The sequence below is a fragment of the Ranitomeya imitator genome, chromosome 2 (assembly GCF_032444005.1).
Source record: "Ranitomeya imitator isolate aRanImi1 chromosome 2, aRanImi1.pri, whole genome shotgun sequence".
NCBI lineage: Eukaryota > Metazoa > Chordata > Amphibia > Anura > Dendrobatidae > Ranitomeya > Ranitomeya imitator.
Window position 1 is genome coordinate 653,078,253 of NC_091283.1, and position 26,158 is coordinate 653,104,410.

Below are 26,158 nucleotides of genomic sequence, written 5' to 3' on the forward strand. Positions count from 1 at the left end.
TATCGGCGGTCGTTAAGGCTTCTTTCACAATAGCGTCGGGCTCGGCCCGTCGCAGTGCGTCGGGCCGAGGTTACCGACGCTAGCGTTGCCTCTGCCGCACAACGGGTGCAGCGGATGCTGCTTTTCAGCGCATCCGCTGCCCCATTGTGAGGTGCGGGGAGGTGGGGGAGGAGTTCCGGCCGCGCATGCGCGGTCGGAAAAGACGGTCCGTCGGCTGCAAAAAATGTTACATGGAACGTTTTTTGCGGCCGACGGTCGGCCGAAACACGGCGCAACCGTCGCGCGACGGTTGCGACGTGTGGCAATCCGTCGCGTAATGTTAGTCAATGGAGAAAAAACGCATCCTGCAAACACTTTTGCAGGATGCGTTTTTTCTGCAAAACGACGCATTGTGACGGATTGCAGTTAACGCTAGTGTGAAAGTAGCCTAAGGGGTTAAACCACTACACGTTTCGGCAGCAGACTGCCGTCTTCCTGAGGTGGATTTAAATCTGATCATTGCATATACGTAGCAGAGCCGATCAGACAACTGTAGCTTCTAGTCTCCCATGGAGATTATTTAAGCATACAAGAAGTAAAAAGCAAATGTTTTTAAAAATATGAAAAAATAAAAAAAGTTCAAATCACCACCCTTTCGCCCCATTCAAAATAAAACAATAAAAAAAAAAATAAAACATAGACATATTTGGTGTCGCCACACTCAGAATCGCCCGTTCTCTCAATATAAAAAAAGAATTAACCCGATTGCTAACCGGGGTAACGAGAAAAAAGTCAAAATGCCAGAATTATGTTTTTTTTAGTCACCACTACATTGCAATAAAATGCAATAACGGGCGATCAAAACAATGTATCTGCACCAAAATAGTATAATTAAAAACAGGCACGCAAGAAATAAGCCCTCACCCAACCAGAGATCACGAAAAATGGAGACGCTATAGGTATTGTAAAATGGCGTGCTTTGTTACCAAAGTTTGAATTTTTTTTCACCACTTAAATAAAAAATAACCTAGACATGTTTGGTGTCTATGAACTTGTAATGACCTGGAGAATCATAATGGTAGGTCAGTTTTAGCATTTAGTGAACATAGTAAAAAAAAAAGTTTTTTTGCAATTTCACCGCACTTGGATTTTTTCCCCGTTTTCTAATACACGACATGGTAAAACCAATGGTGTCGTTCAAAAGTACAACTCGTCCTGCAAAAAACAAGCCCTCACATGGCCAAATTGACAGAAAAATAAAAAAGTTATGGCTCTGGGAAGAAGGGGAGCAAACAATTAAAATGTGAAAGCAAAAATTCCTCTGGTTGTTAAGGGGTTAACAAAGCTATACATGTGCTGAATACAGAGTCATTTATACAACCATAGACCAATAGGAACACAGATGATCAATCACGTGATAAAGTGTCATAAATAAAAGCACCACATGGAACTGGGCATGGAAAATGCACATAAGTGAATAATGATAAAACCATTACAAAAATGTGTGAACAACAACAAACTTTTTTTCAATTGTTTTTTCTTTTTTTAACATTTTTAAAATGCATGCAAACAAAGCAAAGCGTATAATAACATTAATAATGAAACATTAGTTCCTGGTTTAGATTTAAACCATTTGGATAACGTATCAAGATTTAGCATCCAATATGCCTCCCTGTCCGAGAGACGTTTTCTGTTGTCACCACTCCTGGGATTTTGCATTGAGGTAGTGTTTTTGTTGTGTTGTGAAATAAAGTGGATGCGTGGGAGATGGTACAATTTGTGCTGGAGGTGCTGTATATGTCTGCGAGATGTTCTGATATACGTTTTTTCAGTTTGTGTATCGTGCACCCCACATACAATTTATTACAAAGATTACATTTTATAACAAGCTACATGATCACTATTGTAATTGATTTATTGTTTGATATTAAATACTTGATTTTGGTTTATTAGAAAAGGTTTTGGTGACCGTTGCGAGGCTGCATATGCCGCATCTATTTACACCACATTTTAAAAAAAACCCTTACAATCAAGCCAAGTTGTTCCATTCTGTTAGGAAAACTGGGGGATACGATATTTCCCAAAGTTCTGGCCCTTTTAGCTACCACTTGGACCCTAGGATTTGAGACATAGCGGCATCATCACGCAACAGGGGCCAATACTTCATAACTATATTTTTTATTTAACAGAATTTGTAATTCAGCTTCATCGCCACACAACAGGCACAACGCACCACCTGAATTAGTATTGGCTTTACAATATAGCCCAAAATTCTATCAAATAAATAATATAGTTAGTTTTTTTAAAAATATATATATTTTTTTTTTACTTTTGACATGCTTCAATAGTCTCCATGGGAGACTAAAAGCTGCCATAAACTAATCGGCTCTGCTACATAGAGGCGATGATCAGATCGCCTGTATGTAGCAGAATGGCGGACCTGCTATGAGAGCCGACCACCACACAGTACATATGCAATTATGCTGCAGCGCAGGTGCTACCACCGGTTCCTGCAGAAGGTTTTTTTTTTAAATATGTATATGTAATATTCCTTATGTAAACTAGGGGGCAGGTCAGTGAGGCATCAGTGACCTATCAGCAGCAATCATTATGAATAGCTAATCAGAGCACCACATGAAGACCCCCCTCCGGTTGCCCCGGAGCACAGGCATATTAAAGGTACCGTCACACTAGACGATATCGCCAGCGATCCGTGACGTTGCAGAGCACAGCGCTGGAGGACAGACGGCTGTAGGTAAGTATGTAGTGTTTGTTTTTTTTTACTTTTAGGATGGTAACCAGCGTAAACATCGGGTTACTAAGCGCGGCCCTGCGCTTAGTTACCCGATGTTTACCCTGGTTACCGGCATCGTTGGTCGCTGGAGAGCTGTCTGTGTGACAGCTCTCCAGCGACCAAACAGCGACGCTGCAGCGATCCGGATCGTTGTCGGTATCGCTGCAGCGTCGCTAAGTGTGACGGTACCTTAACTCAAAACTAAAAGTAAGGATTACACAACAACCACAAGCCTAATTTCATCAACCAAGGTATCATTTTAATCAGTATAACGTTGCCAACCTGACACTGTCTGTAGGTTACTGTGCACAATCCTGCTGACAGGTTCCCTAACCCCTTCCCGACATGCGCCGTACTACTGCGCATGTCGGGTCCCCTGCTTTGATGTGGGCTCCGGCACTGAGCCCACATCAAAGTCGCGAAATGTCAGCTGTTTTGTACAGCTGATATGTGCGCGCAATAGCGGCGGGTGAAATCGTGAAACCGCCGCTATTAACCTGTTAAATGCCGCTGTCAAACGCTGACAGAGGCATTTAACTGGCACGGCCGGAAATGAGCGCATCGCCGACCCTGTCACATGATCGGGGGTCGGCGATGCATCAGGATGGTAACCATAGAGGTCCTTGAGACCTCTAACCATAGAGGTCCTTGAGACCTCTATGGTTACTGATGCCGGCCTGCTGTGAGCGCCCCCTGTGGTCGGCGCTCATAGCAAGCCTGCATTTCAGCTACATAGCAGCGATCTCATGATCGCTGCTATGTAGCAGAGCCAATCGAGTTGTGCCAGTTTCTAGCCTCCCATGGAGGCTATTGAAGAATGACACAAGTCAAAAAAAATGTTTTTAAAAATATGAAAAAAAAGAAAAAAAACATAAAAGTTTAAATCACCCCCCTTTCGCCCCATCTAAAATAAAACAATAAAAACAAAAAAATCAAACCTACACATATTTGGTATCGCCGTGTTCAGAATCGCCCGATCTATAAAAAAAAAAAACCATTAACCTGATCGCTAAATGGCGTAGTGAGAAAAAAAATTCGAAATGCCAGAATTACGTTTTTTTGGTCGCCGCGACATTGCATTAAAATGCAATAACGGGCAATCAAAAAAACGTATCTGCACAAAAGTGGTATCATTAAACACGTCAGCTCGGCACACAAAAAAAATAAGCCCTCACCCGACCCCAGATCACGAAAAATGGAGACGCTACAGGTATCGGAAAATAGCGCATTTTTTAATTTTTTTAGCAAAGTTTTGGATTTTTTTTTTCACCACTTAGATAAAAAATAACCTAAACATGATTGGTGTCTATGAACTCGTAATGACCTGGAGAATTATAATGTCAGGTCAGTTTTAGCATTTAGTGAAGCTAGCAAAAAAGCCAATCAAAAAACAAGTGTGGGATTGCACTTTTTTTGCAATTTCAACACACTTGGAATTTTTTTTCCCGTTTTCTAGTACAAGACATGGTAAAACCAATGGTGTTGTTCAAAAGTACAACTCGTCCCGCAAAAAAATAAGCCCTCACATGACCATATTGTCAGAAAAAATAAAAAAGTTATGGCTCTGAGAAGGAGGGGAGCGAAAAACGAAAACGCAAAAACGAAAAAGGGCCGCGGCGGGAAGGGGAAAAAAATCCAAACCTTCAGGGCCCTGTGTGAAAAAATCCCCCCCCCACACTTTAAGGGTGTGTGCACACGCTGCGGAAAATGGTGCGGATCCACAGCGTTTCCGCAACTGCGGGTCCGCAGCAGTTTCCCATGAGTTTACAGTTCAATCTAAACCTACGGGAAACAAAAAACGCTGTGCACATGCACAGGTTTACATTCCTGTTATGGCTGGCAATCAGGCCACACAGCGTGCAATAATCAGCGCACATACAGAGATCTGGCAATAACCAAAAACAATAGGACGAGCTCTGAGACGTGGAATCTCTGTAGACTGCAGTACCTGATCTATCCTCACACAACTATAAGCAGCAGTGGATTGCGCCTATCACTACCTATGCAACTCGACACTGCCTGAGGAGCTGACTAGCCTGCAGATAGAAATACAAGCCTGACTTACCTCAGAGAAATACCCCAAAGGAATAGGCAGCCCCCCACATATAATGACTGTTAGCAAGATGAAAAGACAAACGTAGGAATGAAATAGATTCAGCAAAGTGAGGCCCGATATTCTAGACAGAGCGAGGATAGCAAAGAGAACTATGCAGTCTACAAAAAACCCTAAAACGAAAACCACGCAAAGGGGCAAAAAGACCCACCGTGCCGAACTAACAGCACGGCGGTGCACCCCTTTGCTTCTCAGAGCTTCCAGCAAAAGTTAATAGCAAGCTGGACAGAAAAAACAGAAAACAAACTAGAAGCACTTATCTAGCAGAGCAGCAGGCCAAGGAAAGATGCAGTAGCTCAGATCCAACACTGGAACATTGACAAGGAGCAAGGAAGACAGACTCAGGTGGAGCTAAATAGCAAGGCAGCCAACGAGCTCACCAAAACACCTGAGGGAGGAAGCCCAGAGACTGCAATACCACTTGTGACCACAGAAGTGAACTCAGCCACAGAATTCACAACAGTACCCCCCCCTTGAGGAGGGGTCACCGAACCCTCACCAGAGCCCCCAGGCCGACCAGGATGAGCCACATGAAAGGCACGAACAAGATCTGGGGCATGGACATCAGAGGCAAAAACCCAGGAATTATCTTCCTGAGCATAACCCTTCCATTTGACCAGATACTGGAGTTTCCGTCTAGAGACACGAGAATCCAAAATCTTCTCCACAATATACTCCAATTCCCCCTCCACCAAAACAGGGGCAGGAGGCTCCACAGATGGAACCATAGGTGCCACGTATCTCCTCAACAACGACCTATGGAATACATTATGTATGGAAAAGGAGTCTGGGAGGGTCAGACGAAAAGACACCGGATTGAGAATCTCAGAAATCCTATACGGACCAATAAAACGAGGTTTAAATTTAGGAGAGGAAACCTTCATAGGAATATGACGAGAAGATAACCAAACCAGATCCCCAACACGAAGTCGGGGTCCCACACGGCGTCTGCGATTAGCGAAAAGCTGAGCCTTCTCCTGGGACAAGGTCAAATTGTCCACTACCTGAGTCCAGATCTGCTGCAACCTGTCCACCACAGAATCCACACCAGGACAGTCCGAAGACTCAACCTGTCCTGAAGAGAAACGAGGATGGAACCCAGAATTGCAGAAAAATGGAGAGACCAAGGTAGCCGAGCTGGCCCGATTATTAAGGGCGAACTCAGCCAACGGCAAAAATGACACCCAATCATCCTGGTCAGCGGAAACAAAACATCTCAGATATGTTTCCAAGGTCTGATTGGTTCGTTCAGTCTGGCCATTAGTCTGAGGATGGAAGGCCGAGGAAAAAGATAGGTCAATGCCCATCCTACCACAAAAGGCTCGCCAGAACCTCGAGACAAACTGGGAACCTCTGTCAGAAACAATATTCTCAGGAATGCCATGTAAACGAACCACATGCTGGAAGAACAAAGGCACCAAATCAGAGGAGGAAGGCAATTTAACCAAGGGCACCAGATGGACCATTTTAGAAAAGCGATCACAGACCACCCAAATGACCGACATTTTTTGAGAAACGGGAAGGTCAGAAATGAAATCCATCGAAATATGTGTCCAAGGCCTCTTCGGGACCGGCAAGGGCAAAAGCAACCCACTGGCACGTGAACAGCAGGGCTTAGCCCTAGCACAAATTCCACAGGACTGCACAAAAGCACGCACATCCCGTGACAGAGATGGCCACCAGAAGGATCTAGCAACCAACTCCCTGGTACCAAAGATTCCTGGATGACCAGCCAGCACCGAACAATGAAGTTCAGAGATAACTTTACTAGTCCACCTATCAGGGACGAACAGTTTCTCGGCCGGACAACGATCAGGTTTATTAGCCTGAAATTTCTGCAACACTCTCCGCAAATCAGGGGAGATGGCAGACACAATGACTCCTTCCTTGAGGATACTCGCCGGCTCAGATAACCCCGGAGAGTCGGGCACAAAACTCCTAGACAGAGCATCCGCCTTCACATTTTTAGAGCCCGGAAGGTATGAAATCACAAAATCAAAACGAGCAAAAAATAACGACCAACGGGCCTGTCTAGGATTCAAGCGCTTGGCAGACTCAAGATAAGTAAGGTTCTTATGATCAGTCAAAACCACCACGCGATGCTTAGCACCCTCAAGCCAATGACGCCACTCCTCGAATGCCCACTTCATGGCCAGCAACTCTCGGTTGCCCACATCATAATTACGCTCAGCAGCAGAAAATTTCCTGGAAAAGAAAGCACATGGTTTGAACACTGAGCAACCAGAACCTCTCTGTGACAAAACCGCCCCTGCACCAATCTCAGAAGCATCAACCTCGACCTGGAACGGAAGAGAAACATCAGGTTGACACAACACAGGGGCACAGCAAAAACGACGCTTCAACTCCTGAAAAGCTTCCACGGCAGCAGAAGACCAATTAACCAAATCAGCACCCTTCTTGGTCAAATCGGTCAATGGTCTGGCAATGCTAGAAAAATTACAGATGAAGCGACGATAAAAATTAGCAAAGCCCAGGAATTTCTGCAGACTTTTTAGAGATGTCGGCTGAGTCCAATCCTGGATGGCCTGAACCTTAACCGGATCCATCTCGATAGTAGAAGGGGAAAAGATGAACCCCAAAAATGAAACTTTCTGCACACCGAAGAGACACTTTGATCCCTTCACGAACAAGGAATTAGCACGCAGTACCTGGAAAACCATTCTGACTTGCTTCACATGAGACTCCCAATCATCTGAGAAGATCAAAATGTCATCCAAGTAAACAATCAAGAATTTATCCAGATACTCACGGAAAATGTCATGCATAAAAGACTGAAACACAGATGGAGCATTGGCAAGTCCGAACGGCATCACCAGATACTCAAAATGACCCTCGGGCGTATTAAATGCCGTTTTCCATTCATCTCCCTGCCTGATTCTCACCAGATTATACGCACCACGAAGATCAATCTTAGTAAACCAACTAGCCCCCTTAATCCGAGCAAACAAGTCAGAAATCAATGGCAAGGGATACTGAAACTTAACAGTGATCTTATTAAGAAGGCGGTAATCAATACACGGTCTTAGCGAACCATCCTTCTTGGCTACAAAAAAGAACCCTGCTCCCAATGGTGACGACGATGGGCGAATATGTCCCTTCTCCAGGGACTCCTTCACATAACTGCGCATAGCGGTGTGTTCAGGTACGGACAAATTAAATAAACGACCCTTAGGGAATTTACTACCAGGAATCAAATCGATAGCACAATCACAATTCCTATGCGGAGGTAGGGCATCAGACTTGGACTCTTCAAATACATCCTGAAAGTCCGACAAGAACTCTGGGATGTCAGAAGGAATGGATGACGAAATAGACAAAAATGGAACATCACCATGTACTCCCTGACAACCCCAGCTGGTTACCGACATAGAGTTCCAATCCAATACTGGATTATGGGTTTTTAGCCATGGCAACCCCAACACGACCACATCATGCAAATTATGCAGTACCAGAAAGCGAATAACTTCCTGATGTGCAGGAGCCATGCACATGGTCAGCTGGGCCCAGTACTGAGGCTTATTCTTGGCCAAAGGTGTAGCATCAATTCCTCTCAACGGAATAGGACACCGCAAAGGCTCCAAGAAAAATCCACAACGTTTAGCATAATCCAAATCCATCAGATTCAGGGCAGCGCCTGAATCCACAAACGCCATGACAGAATATGATGACAAAGAGCACATTAAGGTAATGGACAAAAGGAATTTGGACTGTACAGTACCAATAACGGCAGAGCTATCGAACCGCCTAGTGCGTTTAGGACAATTAGAAATAGCATGAGTAGAATCACCACAATAGAAACACAGTCTGTTCAGACGTCTGTGTTCGTGCCGTTCTACTTTAGTCATAGTCCTGTCGCACTGCATAGGCTCAGGCTTACTCTCAGACAATACCGCCAGATGGTGCACAGATTTACGCTCGCGCAAGCGACGACCGATCTGAATGGCCAAGGACATAGACTCATTCAAACCAGCAGGCATAGGAAATCCCACCATGACATCCTTAAGAGCCTCAGAGAGACCCTTTCTGAACAAAGCCGCTAGTGCAGATTCATTCCACAGAGTGAGTACTGACCATTTCCTAAATTTCTGACAATATACTTCTACATCATCCTGACCCTGGCATAAAGCCAGCAGATTTTTCTCAGCTTGATCCACTGAATTAGGCTCATCGTAAAGCAATCCCAGCGCCTGGAAAAATGCATCAACATTACTCAATGCAGAATCTCCTGGTGCAAGAGAAAACGCCCAGTCCTGTGGGTCGCCGCGCAAAAAAGAAATAATAATCAAAACCTGTTGAATAGGATTACCAGAAGAATGAGGTTTCAAGGCCAAAAATAGCTTACAATTATTTCTGAAGCTCAGGAACTTAGTTCTGTCACCAAAAAACAAATCAGGAATCGGAATTCTTGGTTCTAGCATCGATTTCTGATCAATAGTATCTTGAATCTTTTGTACATTTACAACGAGATTATCCATTGAGGAGCACAGAGCCTGAATATCCATGTCCACAGCTGTGTCCTGAAGCACTCTAATGTCTAGGGGAAAAAAAAGACTGAAGACAGAGCTAAGAAAAAAAAATGATGTCAGGATTTCTTTTTTCCCTCTATTGGGAATCATTGGTGTGGCTCCTTGTACTGTTATGGCTGGCAATCAGGCCACACAGCGTGCAATAATCAGCGCACATACAGAGATCTGGCAATAACCAAAAACAATAGGACGAGCTCTGAGACGTGGAATCTCTGTAGACTGCAGTACCTGATCTATCCTCACACAACTATAAGCAGCAGTGGATTGCGCCTATCACTACCTATGCAACTCGACACTGCCTGAGGAGCTGACTAGCCTGCAGATAGAAATACAAGCCTGACTTACCTCAGAGAAATACCCCAAAGGAATAGGCAGCCCCCCACATATAATGACTGTTAGCAAGATGAAAAGACAAACGTAGGAATGAAATAGATTCAGCAAAGTGAGGCCCGATATTCTAGACAGAGCGAGGATAGCAAAGAGAACTATGCAGTCTACAAAAAACCCTAAAACGAAAACCACGCAAAGGGGCAAAAAGACCCACCGTGCCGAACTAACAGCACGGCGGTGCACCCCTTTGCTTCTCAGAGCTTCCAGCAAAAGTTAATAGCAAGCTGGACAGAAAAAACAGAAAACAAACTAGAAGCACTTATCTAGCAGAGCAGCAGGCCAAGGAAAGATGCAGTAGCTCAGATCCAACACTGGAACATTGACAAGGAGCAAGGAAGACAGACTCAGGTGGAGCTAAATAGCAAGGCAGCCAACGAGCTCACCAAAACACCTGAGGGAGGAAGCCCAGAGACTGCAATACCACTTGTGACCACAGAAGTGAACTCAGCCACAGAATTCACAACACATTCCACAGCATGTCACTTCATTCTGCGGATTCCGCAGCGGTTTTACAGCTGCTCCAATAGAAAACCGCAGTTGTAAAACCGCCGTGAAATCCACAGAAAAACCGTGATAAATCCGCAGCGGTTTTGCACTGCGGTGTGCTGTTCCATGTATATTCCTCAGTTTCCATGTATGTTGTTATATTTTACTCTGCTGCCACCCAATGGCCTTTTTCTGTATGGCAGCTTGTTTTTCATGTATTTCTTGTGGGCATGTCTTACATCCGGTTCAGGGGTCAAATCTTCTCTTCCTCTGGCAGCCATTTCCAGTTTACTTTCTGTTGTGAGAGGACGTGCTTTTGAACTGGGCTTAGGAAGGCATCAGTCTTTCGACCACTCTCTCATGCTGCTCACACTTGCAGACACACTTGGTGCTACATCTTACTGTACCCTGTCTACCCTGCATTTCTGGAGAAGTTCTGTATTACCAGTTATACGCTGTATGTCCAGATCAACAAAATAAACAAGTCTGGATTACACAATCCCTGGAGTGCATCATCTCTCTGGACGCTGAGCAGCATTGGTCCTGTCTGCCTCACATCGAAGAAATACGGAGGTACGTTTCTCTCTCACAACACTTATTAATCAACCACACCTCCATTCGCCTCATGTGGGGACAGAACAGTCGAAAGACTGCCTTGAAGCCCGGCCAGAATCACCCTTATATCACTATTCACGTGCCCGCTCTCTGCCCGCTCACATACTGCAGCCCTGCTCTGCTAAGAAATCTCCTGCAGCATCACCTCAGACTGCATTGTACAAAAAGACTCTCTGTGTATTATACCACACTGCTGCAGATTGTCGGACCGCAGAACCCCACAATTCTCCAACAACACCTTGGGAATCTTATCAGGGGGTCGCAACTAAGCTGCACCGCAATTTCCAGCCCCCAATTCAAAGGTTCAGTTTCTTAAAGGGACAGCGCACCTTAAATCAAAATGGCCGAAAAGGACCTTCCACAGTTCCCCAATGCTGAAACAGAGCAAATACAACCTGATACTGTCCATTATGAAGACCAGGAAGCAGAGCCCGCTTCCACAGCAGACCCAGATGCACGACCAGTACGTTCCATCAAGCCAACATTAAAGGTCCTCGAGAATTACTGTTCCACAAGGGATGAGTTCAATGACAACTTGGACGACCTATGGGAACGAGTCGCCTCCCTTATGTCAAGCGTCCAACGCCATAAAAATGATGCAGCGGGTTTACAGGACACTATAAGACAGCTAGACGTGGCCCACGGCAGATACAAGAGACTGTCCACAAAGTATGCTGCCTTCCTAAAAGAATCTAAAATCGACGAAGCCCTATCAGAGTTAAGCAAGGCAGATTCCACAGACAGAGAAAGGGACGCCGCCGTGCAAGACGCCAAAGATAAAGCGGAGTTTCGTATCACCCATCTGCAAGAAACTAGATCGCACAGGTCAGCCTCGTCTAAACACTCTGCTCGGTCATACAAATCATCCTGCTCAAGAACTTCAGCCCTCAGCGACAGAATCCTAGAGGCCCGTTTAAATGCAGAGCGGTCCAAACTAAGACGTTCATACACCGAAAAGAAAGCAGAGGCTAAAGCAGAAGCGAAGAGAGCAGAAGCAGAGGCTCGAGCAAAGATTCTTCAAACAGAAGCAGAGGCTCAAGCAAGGATTCTTCAAACAGAAGCAGAGGCTAGAGCAAAGATTCTTCAAACAGAAATGGAGGAAGAAATTGCATTAGCCGAAGTAAAAATACTCGAGCAAGCATTGAAGCAAAACCTCGACCCAATTTGCCTGCCACCACAGGAAGAAGACGACCCAGCTGTTCGTACCAGAGACTACGTGCAGAAACAGATACCTGCAGCGCACACCTTCTCCAGTGACGTTCAACCCAACATTGCGGAAACGTCCAAGTCAGCCCAACCTATGGTGCCAGTATCGCCCACAGCCCCTACAGAGACCCAAGACCAACGCCGTGATGTACCTCCTCAGGAGCAATCATCATCGCAAGACGACCACAAGGCACACTCCAGCCCGCCTCCACAGTTCAAGCAGCAGTCATCGGAATCTCTAGAGGTTAAACCACAGCTCAACCCTGCAGCGACATCATTCTACCCGGGAACAATTCACCCTTCCACGCCACACAGCTTATACGCCCGAGGGGCACCACAAGCTAATATGGTAACAAGGAGTGAAGGATCAGACATGTCCGAGTTTGCCAGGTTCATGGTGAGCAGGGAGCTAATCAGCACTAGCCTCTCAAAATTCGACGACCGTGCAGAGAACTACAGAGCCTGGAAAGCAACCTTCAAGGCCGCCATTGCTGATCTCAACCTATCCGCGGAGCAGGAGCTCGACCTCATGGTAAAATGGTTGGGTCCTGAATCCACAAACCGTATCAAGAGTCTTAGGACCGTCTATGTGGGGCAAGCTGAAGCAGGTCTCGCTGCGGCCTGGCAGAGACTTGAAAGAACCTACGGCAGCGCTGAAGCCATAGAAAAGTCCCTATTCAAGAGACTGCAGAACGTTCCAAGGATCAAGCTTCTGGATTTAAGTGACCTGCTTATGGAGCTGGAACTTGCTAAAAGAGACCCTCGTCTGTCTGGACTGTGCTACCTGGACACTGCCCACGGGGTGAACCCGATCATCTCAAAGCTGCCACACAGTCTGCAAGAGAAGTGGGCAGTGTGCGTCTCCAGGTATAAAAGGTCACATGACGTCACCTTTCCTCCGTTCATTCAGTTCTGCAAGTTCATTGACGAACAAGCCCAAATGAGGAACGACCCTAGCCTCGACTTCCTGGAGTCTAACACTGCAGCTCCAGCAACACCTTCATCAAGGTATGAAAGCGTCGCACATAGACGCAAGGACTCAAGGAACAGTGTAAGCGTCAGAAAGACTAACCTGCCATCACCTGCAGTACCTACCGACAAGCAGTACACTATTCCGTCGAGGGATAAGTCTTTCAATCGTGAGTGTCCCATTCACAAAAAACCACACTCACTGAACAAATGTAGAGGCTTCAGGTCCAAAACCATGCAGGAGCGCAAGAAAATCCTCAGCGAACTTGGGGTATGTTTCAAGTGCTGCGCTTCATCAGAACACATGGCCAAGGACTGTAAATCTGCCATTAAGTGTGAAGAGTGTCATAGCGACAGACACCCATCAGCCTTGCACCCAGGCTCAGCCACCAGCGATCCAGCAGTCGCAGTTACTTCTGGTCCCGCTACAAACCATGGCGGGGAGCCACAGAATCACGCCAAGTCCACCACAGCTGTGTCCTGCTCATGCTCAGAGGTATGTGGGGAGAATCAAAGTGCTAAATGCTGTGCCAGGATATGCCTAATCAGAGTCTATCCAGAAGGGCAACCAGAGAAGGCTGTAAAAATGTATGCCATCATTGACGATCAGAGCAATCGATCCCTAGCTGGACCTAAGTTATTTGAAGCCTTTAGAATCAAGGGACCAGCAACGCCCTACACTCTGAATACTTGCTCGGGGCGCATAGAGACTAGCGGCAGAAGAGCACAAGGTTTCATCGCTTCTCCTGTCAATGAAGACGTAGAAATACCCCTACCTACGCTAATTGAATGCGATCAAATACCAGACCAAAGGGATGAGATCCCTACCCCGGAAGCTGCTTTCCACCAACCACACTTAAGGCACCTAGCCAGCGTTATCCCACCTTTGGACACAGATGCTGAAATCCTACTTCTGCTCGGCAGAGACAATTTGAGGATACATAAGGTCCGCCAACAGTGTAATGGTCCTGACTACGCCCCCTACGCCCAGAGACTTGACTTGGGGTGGGTAGTCATAGGAAATGTATGCTTGGACCAAACAGGAGTCCATTCCTTTAAGACGTACGTACGCCGAGACGGGCGCACTACCTTCTGCAAACCATGTCCTCATCACTATGAGGTGAAGGAAAAGCTTCCAGATTCTGTACAGCTGCCTGATGTTATCCCTTCTCCCTATGCAGACGACTTGGGAAAATTGGTGTTTCATACCACTAAGGATGACAACAAAGTAGCCCCATCTATGGAAGACAAGGAATTTGTCAGGATAATGGACAATGAGTTCCTTAAGGACGAAACCAATCACTGGGTTTTCCCCTTACCCTTCCGAGCTACCAGGGTAAGGCTCCCGAACAATCGTGAACAAGCCTTGTCCAGATTTAACTCTCTCCAGCGCACGCTAAGCAATAAACCGGAGATGAAAGAACACATTGTCACCTTTATGGGCAAAATATTCCATAACAACCATGCGGAGCCAGCGTCTCCCTTAAAGGAAAACGAGGAGTGCTGGTACCTACCCTCATTTGGAGTATATCACCCGAAGAAACCTAAACAAATTAGAGTTGTCTTTGATTCAAGCGCCAAACATCAAGGCGTATCTCTCAATGATGTCCTCCTCACAGGTCCTAATCTGACAAACAACCTAGTAGGAGTGTTAATGAGGTTCAGGAAAGAGCCCATTGCCATCACCGCCGACATTGAACAGATGTTCCACTGTTTCATAGTCCGAGAGGACCACAGGAATTTCCTCAGGTTCCTGTGGTACAAGGACAATGACCCCAGCAAAGAGATGGTGGAGTATCGCATGCGGGTGCACGTATTCGGGAACAGCCCTTCACCCGCTGTGGCAACATATGGCCTGCGGAGAACCGCACAAGAAGGAGAGTCCGAGTATGGAACAGACGCCAGAGACTTTGTAGAGAAAGACTTCTACGTAGATGATGGACTAAAATCTCTACCCACAGAAGAAGCGGCAATCGACCTACTTAAAAGGACCCAACATATGCTGTACCGAGCTAAGCTTAGACTGCACAAAATTGCCTCAAACAGCCCAGCTGTCATGAGAGCCTTTGAGTCAAGCAACCACGCACCTGGATTCAAGGACATAGACCTGGGACCAGACCATCCGCCTGTGCAGAGAAGCTTAGGCCTGAGGTGGAACCTGTCAGCCGACACCTTCGGATTCCAAATCAACTGTGCAGACAAACCATTCACTAAACGTGGTGTCCTGTCAGTGGTAAATAGCCTGTATGACCCACTGGGATTCGTAGCACCAATTGCCATACAAGGTAAATCCCTTCTGAGACAGTTGTCCGAAACTGTCAAGGACTGGGATACCCCTCTACCTCCTGATAAGGAACCAAAATGGGAAACCTGGAAGCAGTCTTTGTGTGCCTTGGATAAAATCCATATACCGAGATACTACGCTGGAATCTCACTTGCTGCTAGCACCAGGACGGAACTCCATGTGTTCTCGGATGCATCCACGGAGGCCATTGCAGCTGTTGTCTACCTGAAGGTAACGGGATCTGACAATCAAGATCATGTTGGGTTCGTTTTCGGCAAAGCTAAGTTGGCTCCCAAGCCTGACCACACTATTCCCAGGCTGGAACTCTGTGGGACTGTGCTTGCAGTAGAACTCGCAGACTTTATTCAGCATGAGCTGGACACTCACATAGATGACGTACAATACTACAGTGACAGTAAAGTTGTCTTAGGTTACATCTACAACCAAACAAGGCGCTTCTACGTGTACGTCAGTAACCGCATTGAGAGAATAAGAAGGTCTTCCAAACCTGAACAGTGGCACTATATCCCATCTGAACTTAATCCAGCCGACCATGCCACTAGACCTATGTCTATAAATTCCTTTGCTAACTCTTCTTGGCTTTCAGGTCCAAAGTTTCTGCTGGAACAGAAGGGAAGTGAATGTGTTCAGGAAGTCTTCAGCATCCAGGATCCGGACGATGATCCAGAAGTCCACTCCGAGGTCAGTGCTCTGGCCACGAACGCTAAACGAACCTCCACCCTCGGTTGTCAGCGCTTTGAACGCTTCTCCAATTGGATGAAACTCATTAAGACTATTGCAAGGTTAGTCCACATTGTGAGATCTTATCACAAGCCACATGGAGACAAAGACTGTCATGGTTGGCACGTCTGCCAAAAAATACTCACTATCGAGGACATTCCGGTAGGATAAACTACCAACAGAACACTGCACTAGTACTTTACCCATTGGATTACAGTGGGTCAGAGATAGTTTGGCCTAGTGCGGCTTCTCTGATCCGAAGATGGGGTTTCCTTTGGATTATCTCAGAAACTGGCTTAATGTTTATCTTGTTTAAAGTTGTTGTTGTTGCATTGCATGCATGTTTGGTTTCATTTTCTAGGTTGTTGGACTTTATTTCACGGACATTAATATAGTGAAATCCCTTTCGGAATTTCAGACGGGGAGTGTGCTGTTCCATGTATATTCCTCAGTTTCCATGTATGTTGTTATATTTTACTCTGCTGCCACCCAATGGCCTTTTTCTGTATGGCAGCTTGTTTTTCATGTATTTCTTGTGGGCATGTCTTACATCCGGTTCAGGGGTCAAATCTTCTCTTCCTCTGGCAGCCATTTCCAGTTTACTTTCTGTTGTGAGAGGACGTGCTTTTGAACTGGGCTTAGGAAGGCATCAGTCTTTCGACCACTCTCTCATGCTGCTCACACTTGCAGACACACTTGGTGCTACATCTTATTGTACCCTGTCTACCCTGCATTTCTGGAGAAGTTCTGTATTACCAGTTATACGCTGTATGTCCAGATCTACAAAATAAACAAGTCTGGATTACACAATCCCTGGAGTGCATCATCTCTTCAGATGCTGAGCAGCATTGGTCCTGTCTGCCTCACATCGAAGAAATACGGAGGTACGTTTCTCTCTCACAACACTTATTAATCAACCACACCTCCATTCGCCTCATGTGGGGACAGAACATGCGGATTTATCAAATCCGCTGCGGAAAAATCCGCAGTGGACCAGAATACGTGTGCACATAGCCTAAAACATACATTAATTGTGGTTTATCACATCTTTGTGATGCTGAGTTCAATTTCCCTAGCCACACCTGTTTTCAATCAAGAAATCACTTAAATAGGACCTGCCTGGCCTGACAAAGTGAGGTAGACCAAAAGATCCTCAAAAGCTAGACATCATGCTGCAATTTTAAGAAATTCAGCAACAAATGAGAAACAAAGTAATTGAGATCTATCAGTCTGAAAAATAATATTTATTTTTATATAACGCTAATATATTCCGCAGCACTTTACAGTTTTAACACATTATCATCACTGTCCCCGATGGGGCTCACAATCTAAATTCTGTATCAGTATGTCTTTGGAGAATGTTATAAAGCCATTTCTAAAGCTTTGGGACTCCAGCAAATCACAGTGAGAGCTAATATTCACAAATGAAATCATATAACAGTGGTGAACATTCCCAGGATTGGCTGGCCGACCAAAATTACCCCAAGAGCACAGCGACAACTCACCCAAGAGGTCACAAAAGACCCCAAAACAACAGCCAAAGAACTGCAGGACTCGCTAGCCTCATTTAAGGTCATGTCATGACTCCACCATAAGAAAGAGACTGGGCAAAAGTGGCCTGCAAGGCAGAGTTCCAAGACAAAAGCCACTGCCGAGCAATAAGAACATAAAAGTTTGTCTCAGTTTTGCCAGAAAACATTTTGATGATTGCAAAGACTTTTTAAAGAATACTCTGTGGACTGACAAGACAAAAGATTAACTTTTTGGAAGGTGTATGTCCAACTACATCTTGCGTAAAAGTAACACAGCATTCAGAAAAGGAACATCATGCCAACAGGAAAATGTGGTGGTAGTGTGATGGTTCGGGGCTGTTTTGCTGCTTCAAGACCTGGAAGACTTGCTGTGGTAAATGAAACCATAAATTCTGGTTCAACCAAAAAATCCTGAAGGTGAATGTCCGGCCATCTCATTGTGACCTCAAGCTGACGCGCACTTCAGTTATGCCACCAAACAATTATCCAAAACACACCAGCAAGTCCACCTCTGGCTTAAGCAAAACAAAATTAAGACTTTGGAGTAGCCTAGTCAAAGTCCAGACCTTAATCCGATTGAGATACCGTGGCATGACATTAAAAAAGTGGTTCATGCTTCGAAAACCTTCACTGTGGCTGCATTACAACAATTTTGTAAAGATGAATGGGCCAAAAGTCCTCCAGAGCATTGTAAAAGACTCATTGCCAATTAGCACAAATGCTTGACTGCAGTTGTTCCTGCTAAGGGTGGCTCAACCAGTTATTAGGTTTAGAGGAATTTCATTTTTTCACACAGGGTCTTGTAGGTTTGGATTCCTTTTTCCCTTAATAATAAAGGCCTTCATTTAAAAACTGCATTTTGCGTTTACTTGTGTTCTCTTTGTTTAATATTTAAATTTATTTTGTGACGTGAAACATTTAAGTGTCACAAACATGCAGAAAAATAGGAAATCAGGAAGGGGGCAAACACTGTTCTCATACCACCGTACATGTCTGTATGTGTGTGTGTGTACACTATATAATTGTCTAAGGGTCACTTCCGTCTTTCTGTCTGTCTGTCACAGATATTCATTGGTCGCGGCCTCTGTCTGTCATGGAAATCCAAGTCGCTGATTGGTCATGGCAAAACACCCACGACCAATCAGCGAAGGGCACAAATGGCCGCTCCTTCCTCCCCGTCCCCGCTCCATACTCCCCTCCAGTCAGCCCTCACACAGGGTTAATGGCAGCGTTAATGGACCGCGTTATGCCGTGGTGTAACGCACTCCGTTTACGCAGCTATTAACCCTGTGTGACCAACTTACGCATACGCAGCATCAATAGTAAAAAGATCTAATGTTACAAATAATAATAATTTTAAAAAAAACGTTATTCTCACCCTCCGACGTCGCCCTCTCCTCGGCAGTGCAAGCGGCAGGCTCCGGTGCCAAGGATGCTATGCAAGAAGGACCTGCCATGACGTCACGGTCATGTGACCGCGATATCATCACAGGTCCTGCGCTCATACCAACCCTGGGAACGGAAGCTGCCGCGTGCACCGCACACAGGCGACAGGACTACAAGGGGCCCTTGGAAGGTGAGTATATGTTTCTTTTTTATTTTTTCACCTGTTACATACGTGGCTGGGCAATATACAGTCAGTGCCCGCTCCATACTCCTCTCCAGTCATCCCTCACACAGGGTTAATGGCAGCGTTAATGGACCGCGTTATGCCACGGTGTAACGCACTCCATTAACGCAGCTATTAACCCTGTGTGACCAACTTTTTACTATTGATGCTGTGTATGCAGCGTCAATAGTAAAAAGATCTAATGTTACAAATAATAATAATAATAAAAAAAAAGGTTATTCTCACCCTTCGACGTCGCCCTCTCCTCAGCAGTGCAAGTGGCAGGTTCCGGTGGCAAGGATGCTATGTGAGAAAGACCTTCCATGACGTCACGGTCATGTGACCGCAACGTCATCACAGGTCCTGTGCTCATGCCAACCCTGGGACCGGAAGCTGCCGTGTGCACCGCACACAGGCACCAGGACTTCAAGGGGCCTTCGGAAGGTGAGTATATGTTTCTTTTTTATTTTTTAACCTGTTACATACGTAGCTGGGCAATATACTACGTGAATGGGCAGTGTGCTACGTGGCTCTGTGCTGTATACTACGTAACTAGGCAATATACTACGTGACTGGGCAATATACTACGTGGCTGGGCAATATACTACGTGGGCTGGGGAATATACTAAGTCACTGGGCAATATACTACGTGGACATGCATATTCTAGATTAATACCCGCTGCGTTAGAATCGGGCCACCATCTAGTGTATATATATATATATATATATATACACACACACACACAGGTTCTTCTCTGTAAGGAAGGTATATATACAAGTATGTGATGAGTGTACATATAAGCAATAAGGGGTCTTTTCCCTGAGGACGAGGAGTGTGTACTCTCCAGTCACATACATTGCTATGTATATACACGAGTGTGTGTGAAACCCTCTGTGGAGAACCTCTGTGCACTCCAGTTTTCTGTGGCATTCAGTTTCCAATAAGGCCGCCTGGATTTGAGCAGGTGATCTGTACAAGCTAAGTGTCCCCGCCATTACCCTGCAGGTCTGGTCACTATAGCAACTAGCACTTGGGGGCCCACGAGTCCCCCCCACAGCACACAAGGCACGCTCCATGTAGCAGCGTATAGTCACACATTACAGTATAGAAATTAACTCTTTCGCCCATTTCCTTCTGTGATTACTACGAGTCCGCACACACTACTGATCCCAGCGGCTTTTTAGAGACCAACTCTTCGGAATTACCTCGCCTCATACATAGCGATGCTCCTGTGGGAATAAAGAACACGCGGAACCCAAAGCGTGGGAATCCAGAGTGCTGCAAAAACCAGAAGTGCGCCGGAACGCATAGTCAGCAGCGCGGAGCGCAAAAACGGAAATGAAACACCGGCACACCGGAAGTGGTTGTTTTCCTCTTTTGGACGTCTTGTTCATGTCACCGATGGGTGATAAAGGAAGGAAGCCGCAGCCCATGTGAACTGCGCCAGGTGACTCCGGTACTTGTCTTCTTTTATACCCGTGTTGTCACTATACAGAGCATGGGAAGTGGGTTTCACCTCGTTATTATGTAGTATTGTGCGTGGGCCACTCAGCAGAACCAGTTATGTTTTTGCCACTCACATTTATTAAACTCTTGTTTTAATTTTCTTCAGGAAGGCAGCGCATTACTTACACATGCCAAAGTGAGACCCTATGGATGCCATGGCTTCCTCAGGGAAGATGGAGAAGGACAGGAGGGATATGGCTGAGAGGATATTTGGCCTCAGCCTGGAGATCATGTGTTTGCTGACTGGAGAGGTGAGTGACCGCTCTAGGTGTCCATTTTTCTGGGGACGGCGGGGGCATAATTGCTGCTGCCATGGCCAGAGTGGCTTTGTGCCATCCTCCTCGGGCTTCTGTCATCATGTCACCAAGTGCAGTTACGAGTAAGGCTGCGTTCACACATCCCATGTCCATGCCCGCGTGCCGTCCGTTTGCTAAGGGTTGTCCATGTATGGTGATGATTTTTCTGTGTTGTTTTCTTCTTAAATGCATTTATTTGAGGCTAAACAATATTTTTGCAATTGACTTTCATTAAGAATGTTGCACTGTTTTGCTTTTACAGACTCTTTTTGTCCCTGATGTGGCCTGTAGTCATAAATCAGCTGATAGGAGCTCAGAAGAAAAGACCAGCTCTGCTGCCAAACCCTCCAAATGATCTCTGACAGATTTCAGTTAACTCATTCTGCAGCCAACAATTGACAGTGCAAAGCGGAAGCTATTGATATCCGTTTTTTTTTTAATGAAACTCATTAGCAAAAATAATCATCCCAAAATTCATGCTTTTAAGTAAGAAAAGAAAATTGTCTGCAAAAGGTTGACTACCTTTGTGGACATTTTTTCTTAACTGCATGTGATTGTGTCAAAAATTGATTTTTATAACTGGGTTTCGTAAAAAAAAATAATTAACATTTGCTTCTTATATCATCTTTATTGCACTGTTATTGCAGGTTGCAGAATGAGTCAACTGAGCATCTGTCAGCCTGCTAGGATGGTCTGATGGGGAGTAAGTGACCTTTTGTCTTGACTCTTGACTGACTTGTCACCTCAGACCACATCAAAGTACAATGAACCTGTAAAAGTCACAGTGCAATTTTTATTTTTTTTTAAAACTTAAATAGATTTTTATTAAGTATGAAATCACAATAAACATTTCAGAACAATACAGGGATTTTGAAAAGATTCCCCCCCACACTCACAATATATTCCAACATTACCAATCCCCCCCCCTTTTCTCCCCATTTAGACAGCTCATGCTCTTCCCTTAGCATATCATATACAGGCATATACTTTAGTATTATGTGATGACTCCGACTGTTCCCTTATAAACATACATTCCAACAGGAAAAAACTGCCCAGGACGTTCTTCCCTCATCCCTCCCCTACCCCAATTCCAGCCAAGGCGTCCACAATTTATCATAAAACTCCACTTTCCCTCTATTCTGGTAAACCCCTTTTTCTAGAGTAATAACATGTTTCACGTATTAAAGGTATTCACCTCTCGAAGGTGGATCCTTTTATCCAGTTTCTTGCTATGACCTTCCAAGCCATGTACAATAGTCTAGCAATTGCTATCTTCAAATTGTTATCTACTCTTATCTCCTCTACTTTTTCCACAAACACACAACCTGTTCCCTTGGGACCACACATCTATAAGCCCCCTCTATTCGACTGATAATCACCAACCAGAAAGCAGCCAACCTCGGACACGTCCATAGCATGTGAAGCAGTCCAGCATTGTCATTCCTGCACCTAGGGCACTCCGAGTCAGACCGCAATCCGGCCTTATACAAGACATCTGGAGATCTATACACTTTATGTAGGATATAAAGCTGCGACAGTCTATATGGTTCATTCAGTGACAGTTTTGGTATCCATTCTAACAGACATCCATGTTTCATCCTCTAAATGGCCCAATTCTCTCTCCCATTTAGTTCTAGCGCCAATCGGGAAATCCAGTAAATGAGTATGTAGTAGGTCTCTGTACAAGGAGGAAATAACCCCTCTCGTTGCCCCCTCTCCACACACATACTCCAACACTAAATCGCCTTGAATTTTAAAACCGTCTTCCCTTTTCTGGGCATTAAACGCATGTTTCACCTGTGCATATTGATATCCCCCAGAATAACTAATACCAAATTCCGATTGTAGCTGGGAAAAGGATTTCAGCTCTTGCCGCTCTATAACCTGATAGACATATTGTATCCCCCTGGCCTGCCATTCTGGTAAACCTCTCATTGCCACAAACTCCGGTAAATTATTAACCGACCTGTGACACAGCGTATGCGTCATGAAAGTCGGTGCCAATCCGACCTGTGACGCATATGCTGTGTCACAAAATGATCGCGTCTCTGCAGATCGGGTGAAAAGGTTAACTCCAATTTCACCAGATCTGCAGGGACAGGAGGAGTGGTACTTTAGCCCAGGGGGGTGGCTTTGCCCCCACGTGGCTACAATCGCTCTGATTTGAAAGTTGAACAGCCAATCAGAGCAATTTGTAATATTTCACCTATGAAAAGTGGTGAAATATTACAAATCAGCCATGGCCGATGCTGCAATATCATCGGCCATGGCTGGAAACCCTGATCTGCCCCCCGCCACCGATCTTCTCCCGAGTCCTCCGTTCTGTGGTCCGTTCCCCTCCGTCCTCCTGTCCGCTCCCCCTGTGCTCCGATCCCACCCCCTCATACTTACCGAGCCTCACGGTGTCCGTCCGTCTTCTCCATGGGCCCCGCCATCTTCCAAAATGCGCATGTGCCCGCCGAATCTACCGGCCGGCAGATTCGTTCCATGTACATTTTGATCACTGTGATAGGTTTTATCACAGTGATCAAAATAAAAAAAAAATAGTAAATGAACCCCCCCCCCCCCCTTTATCACCCCCATAGGTAGGGACAATAGTAAAATAAAGAAAATATATTCACTTTTATTTTTCCACTAGGGTTAGGGCTAGGGTTATAGTTAGGGTAAGGCTATGTGCACACGTATTCTGGTCCTCTGCGGATTTTTCTGCAGCGGATTTGATAAATCTGCAGTACAAAACCGCTGCGGATGTATCACGGATTTACCGCGGTTTTTTCTGCGGATTTCACTGCGGTTTTACAACTGCGATTTTCTATTGGAGCAGTTGTAAAACCGCTGCGGAATCCGCAGAAAGAAGTGACATGCTACGGAATTTAAACCGCTGCGTTTCCGCGCAGTTTTTTCCGCAGCATGTGCACAGCGTTTTTTGTTATCCATAGGTTTACATTGAACTGTAAACTCATGGGAAACTGCTTCGGACCCGCAGCTGCGGATCCGCAGCGTTTTCCGCAGCGTGTGCACATACCCTTAGAATTAGGCTATGTGCACACGGTGCGGATTTGGCTGTGGATCCGCAGCAGATTGGCCGCTGCGGATTCGTAGCAGTTTTCCATCAGGTTTACAGTTCCATGTAAACCTATGGAAAACCAAATCCGCTCTGCCCATGGTGCGGAAAGTACCGCGCGGAAACGCTGCGTTATATTTTCCGCAGCATGTCAATTATTTGTGTGGATTCCGCAGCGTTTTACACCTGTTCCTCAATAGGAATCCGCAGGGGAAATCGGCACAAAAAACACTGGAAATCTGCGGTGCAGTGCATTTTACCTGCAGATTTTTCAAAAAAGATGCGGAAAAATTTCACACGAATCCGCTACGTGGGCACATAGCTATAGGGTTAGGGTTGGAATTACAGTTAGGGTTGGAATTAGGGCTAGGGTTGGAAATAGGGTTAAGATTAGGCTTGTGGTTAGGGGTGTGTTGTGGTTAGGGGTGTGTTGTGGTTAGGGGTGTGTTGTGGTTAGGGTTGGGATTAGGGTTGGGATTAGGGTTAGGGGTGTGTTGGGGTTAGGGTTGTGGTTAGGGGTGTTTTGGGGTTAGGGTTGGGATTAGGGTTAGGGGTGTGTTGGGGTTAGTGTTGGAGTTACAATTGAGGGGTTTCCACTGTTTAGGCATATCAGGGGTCTCCAAGCGCAACATGACACCACCATTGATTCCAGCCAATCTTGCGTTCAAAAAGTCAAATGGTGCTCCCTCCCTTCCGAGCCCCGACGTGCGCCCAAACAGTGGTTTACCCCCACATATGGGGTACCAGCATACTCGGGACAAACTGGGCAACAACTATTGGGGTCCAATTTCTTGTGTTACCCTTGTGAAAATAAAAAAATGCTTGCTAAAACATCATTTTTGAGGAAAGAAAAATGATTTTTTATTTTCACGGCTCTGCGTTGTAAACTTCTGTGACGCACCTGGGGGTTCAAAGTGCTCACGACATATCTAGATAAGTTCCTTGGGGGGTCTAGTTTCCAAAATGGGGTCACTTATGGGGGTTTCTACTGTTTAGGCACATCAGGGGCTCTGCAAACGCAACCTGACGCCCGCTGACCATTCCATCAAAGTCTGCATTCCAAAACGTCACTACTTCCCTTCCGAGCCCCAACGTGTGCCCAAACAGTGGTTCCCCCCCCCCCCCCTTACATATGGGGTATCAGCGTACTCAGGACAAACTGGACAACAACTTTTGGGGTCCAATTTCTCCTGTTACTCTTATGAAAATAAAAAATTGCGGGTTAAAAAATTTTTGGGGAAAGAAAAATGATTTTTTTATTTTCACGGCTCTGCGTTATAAACTTCTATGAAGCACTTGGGGGTTTAAAGTGGTCACCGCACATCTAGATTAGTTCCATGGGAGGTCTAGTTTCCAAAATGGGGTCACATGTGGGGAAGCTCCAATGTTTAGGCACACAGGGGCTCTCCAAACGCGACATGGTGTCCGCTAACGATTGGAGCTAATTTTTCATTCAAAAGTCAAATGGCGCTCCTTCCCTTCCGAGCCTTGCCGTGTGCACAAACAGTGGATTGTGACCACATATGAGGTATCAGTGTACTCAGGAGAAATTGCCCAACACATTTTTGGATCCATTTTATCCTGTTGCACATGTGGAAATGAACAAATTGAGGCTAAAATAATTTTTTTGTGAAAAAAAAAAAGTACTTTTTCATTTTTACGCATCAATTTGTGAAGCACCTGGGGGTTCAAAGTGCTCAGTATGCATCTAGATAAGCTCCTTGGGGGGGGTCTAGTTTCCAAAATGGGGTCACTTGTGGGGAAGCTCCAATGTTTAGGCACACAGGGGCTCTCCAAACGCGACATGGTGTCCGCTAAAGATTGGAGCCAATTTTTAATTGAAAAAGTCAAATGGTGCTCCTTCCCTGTCGTGTGCCCAAACAGTGGTTTTCCCCCCCCCTCCACATATGGAGTATCGGAGTACTCAGGACAAATTGTACAATAACTTTTGGGGTCCAGTTTCTCTTTTTACCCTTGGGAAAATTAAAAAATTGTTGCTAAAAGATCATTTTTGTGACTAAAAAGT

At 45.6% G+C, this 26,158-nt stretch overlaps 2 protein-coding genes across 3 annotated transcripts in view; one reads left to right on the forward strand and one right to left on the reverse strand.

Annotated features, from left to right (window-relative positions):
* Positions 1-20,556, reverse strand: part of LOC138667087 (zinc finger protein OZF-like) — a 76,535-nt gene extending 55,979 nt beyond the window's left edge. Inside the window, exon 1 of the mRNA XM_069755379.1 lies at positions 20,472-20,556. Coding sequence (XP_069611480.1) covers positions 20,472-20,481 — 10 coding nt within the window. The 5' untranslated portion in view covers positions 20,482-20,556. The remainder of the gene's footprint in view (positions 1-20,471) is intronic.
* A 53-nt stretch (positions 20,557-20,609) lies between these two features.
* The window catches only part of LOC138667097 (oocyte zinc finger protein XlCOF8.4-like), a 29,479-nt gene continuing 23,930 nt past the window's right edge, over positions 20,610-26,158 (forward strand). Inside the window, exons 1-2 of one of the 2 annotated variants that reach the window (XM_069755403.1) lie at positions 20,610-20,722; positions 20,879-21,023. In XM_069755403.1, the coding sequence (XP_069611504.1) occupies positions 20,919-21,023 (105 nt within the window). In that variant the 5' untranslated portion in view covers positions 20,610-20,722; positions 20,879-20,918. The remainder of the gene's footprint in view (positions 20,723-20,878; positions 21,024-26,158) is intronic. The other variant, XM_069755404.1, reaches the window with a different exon arrangement.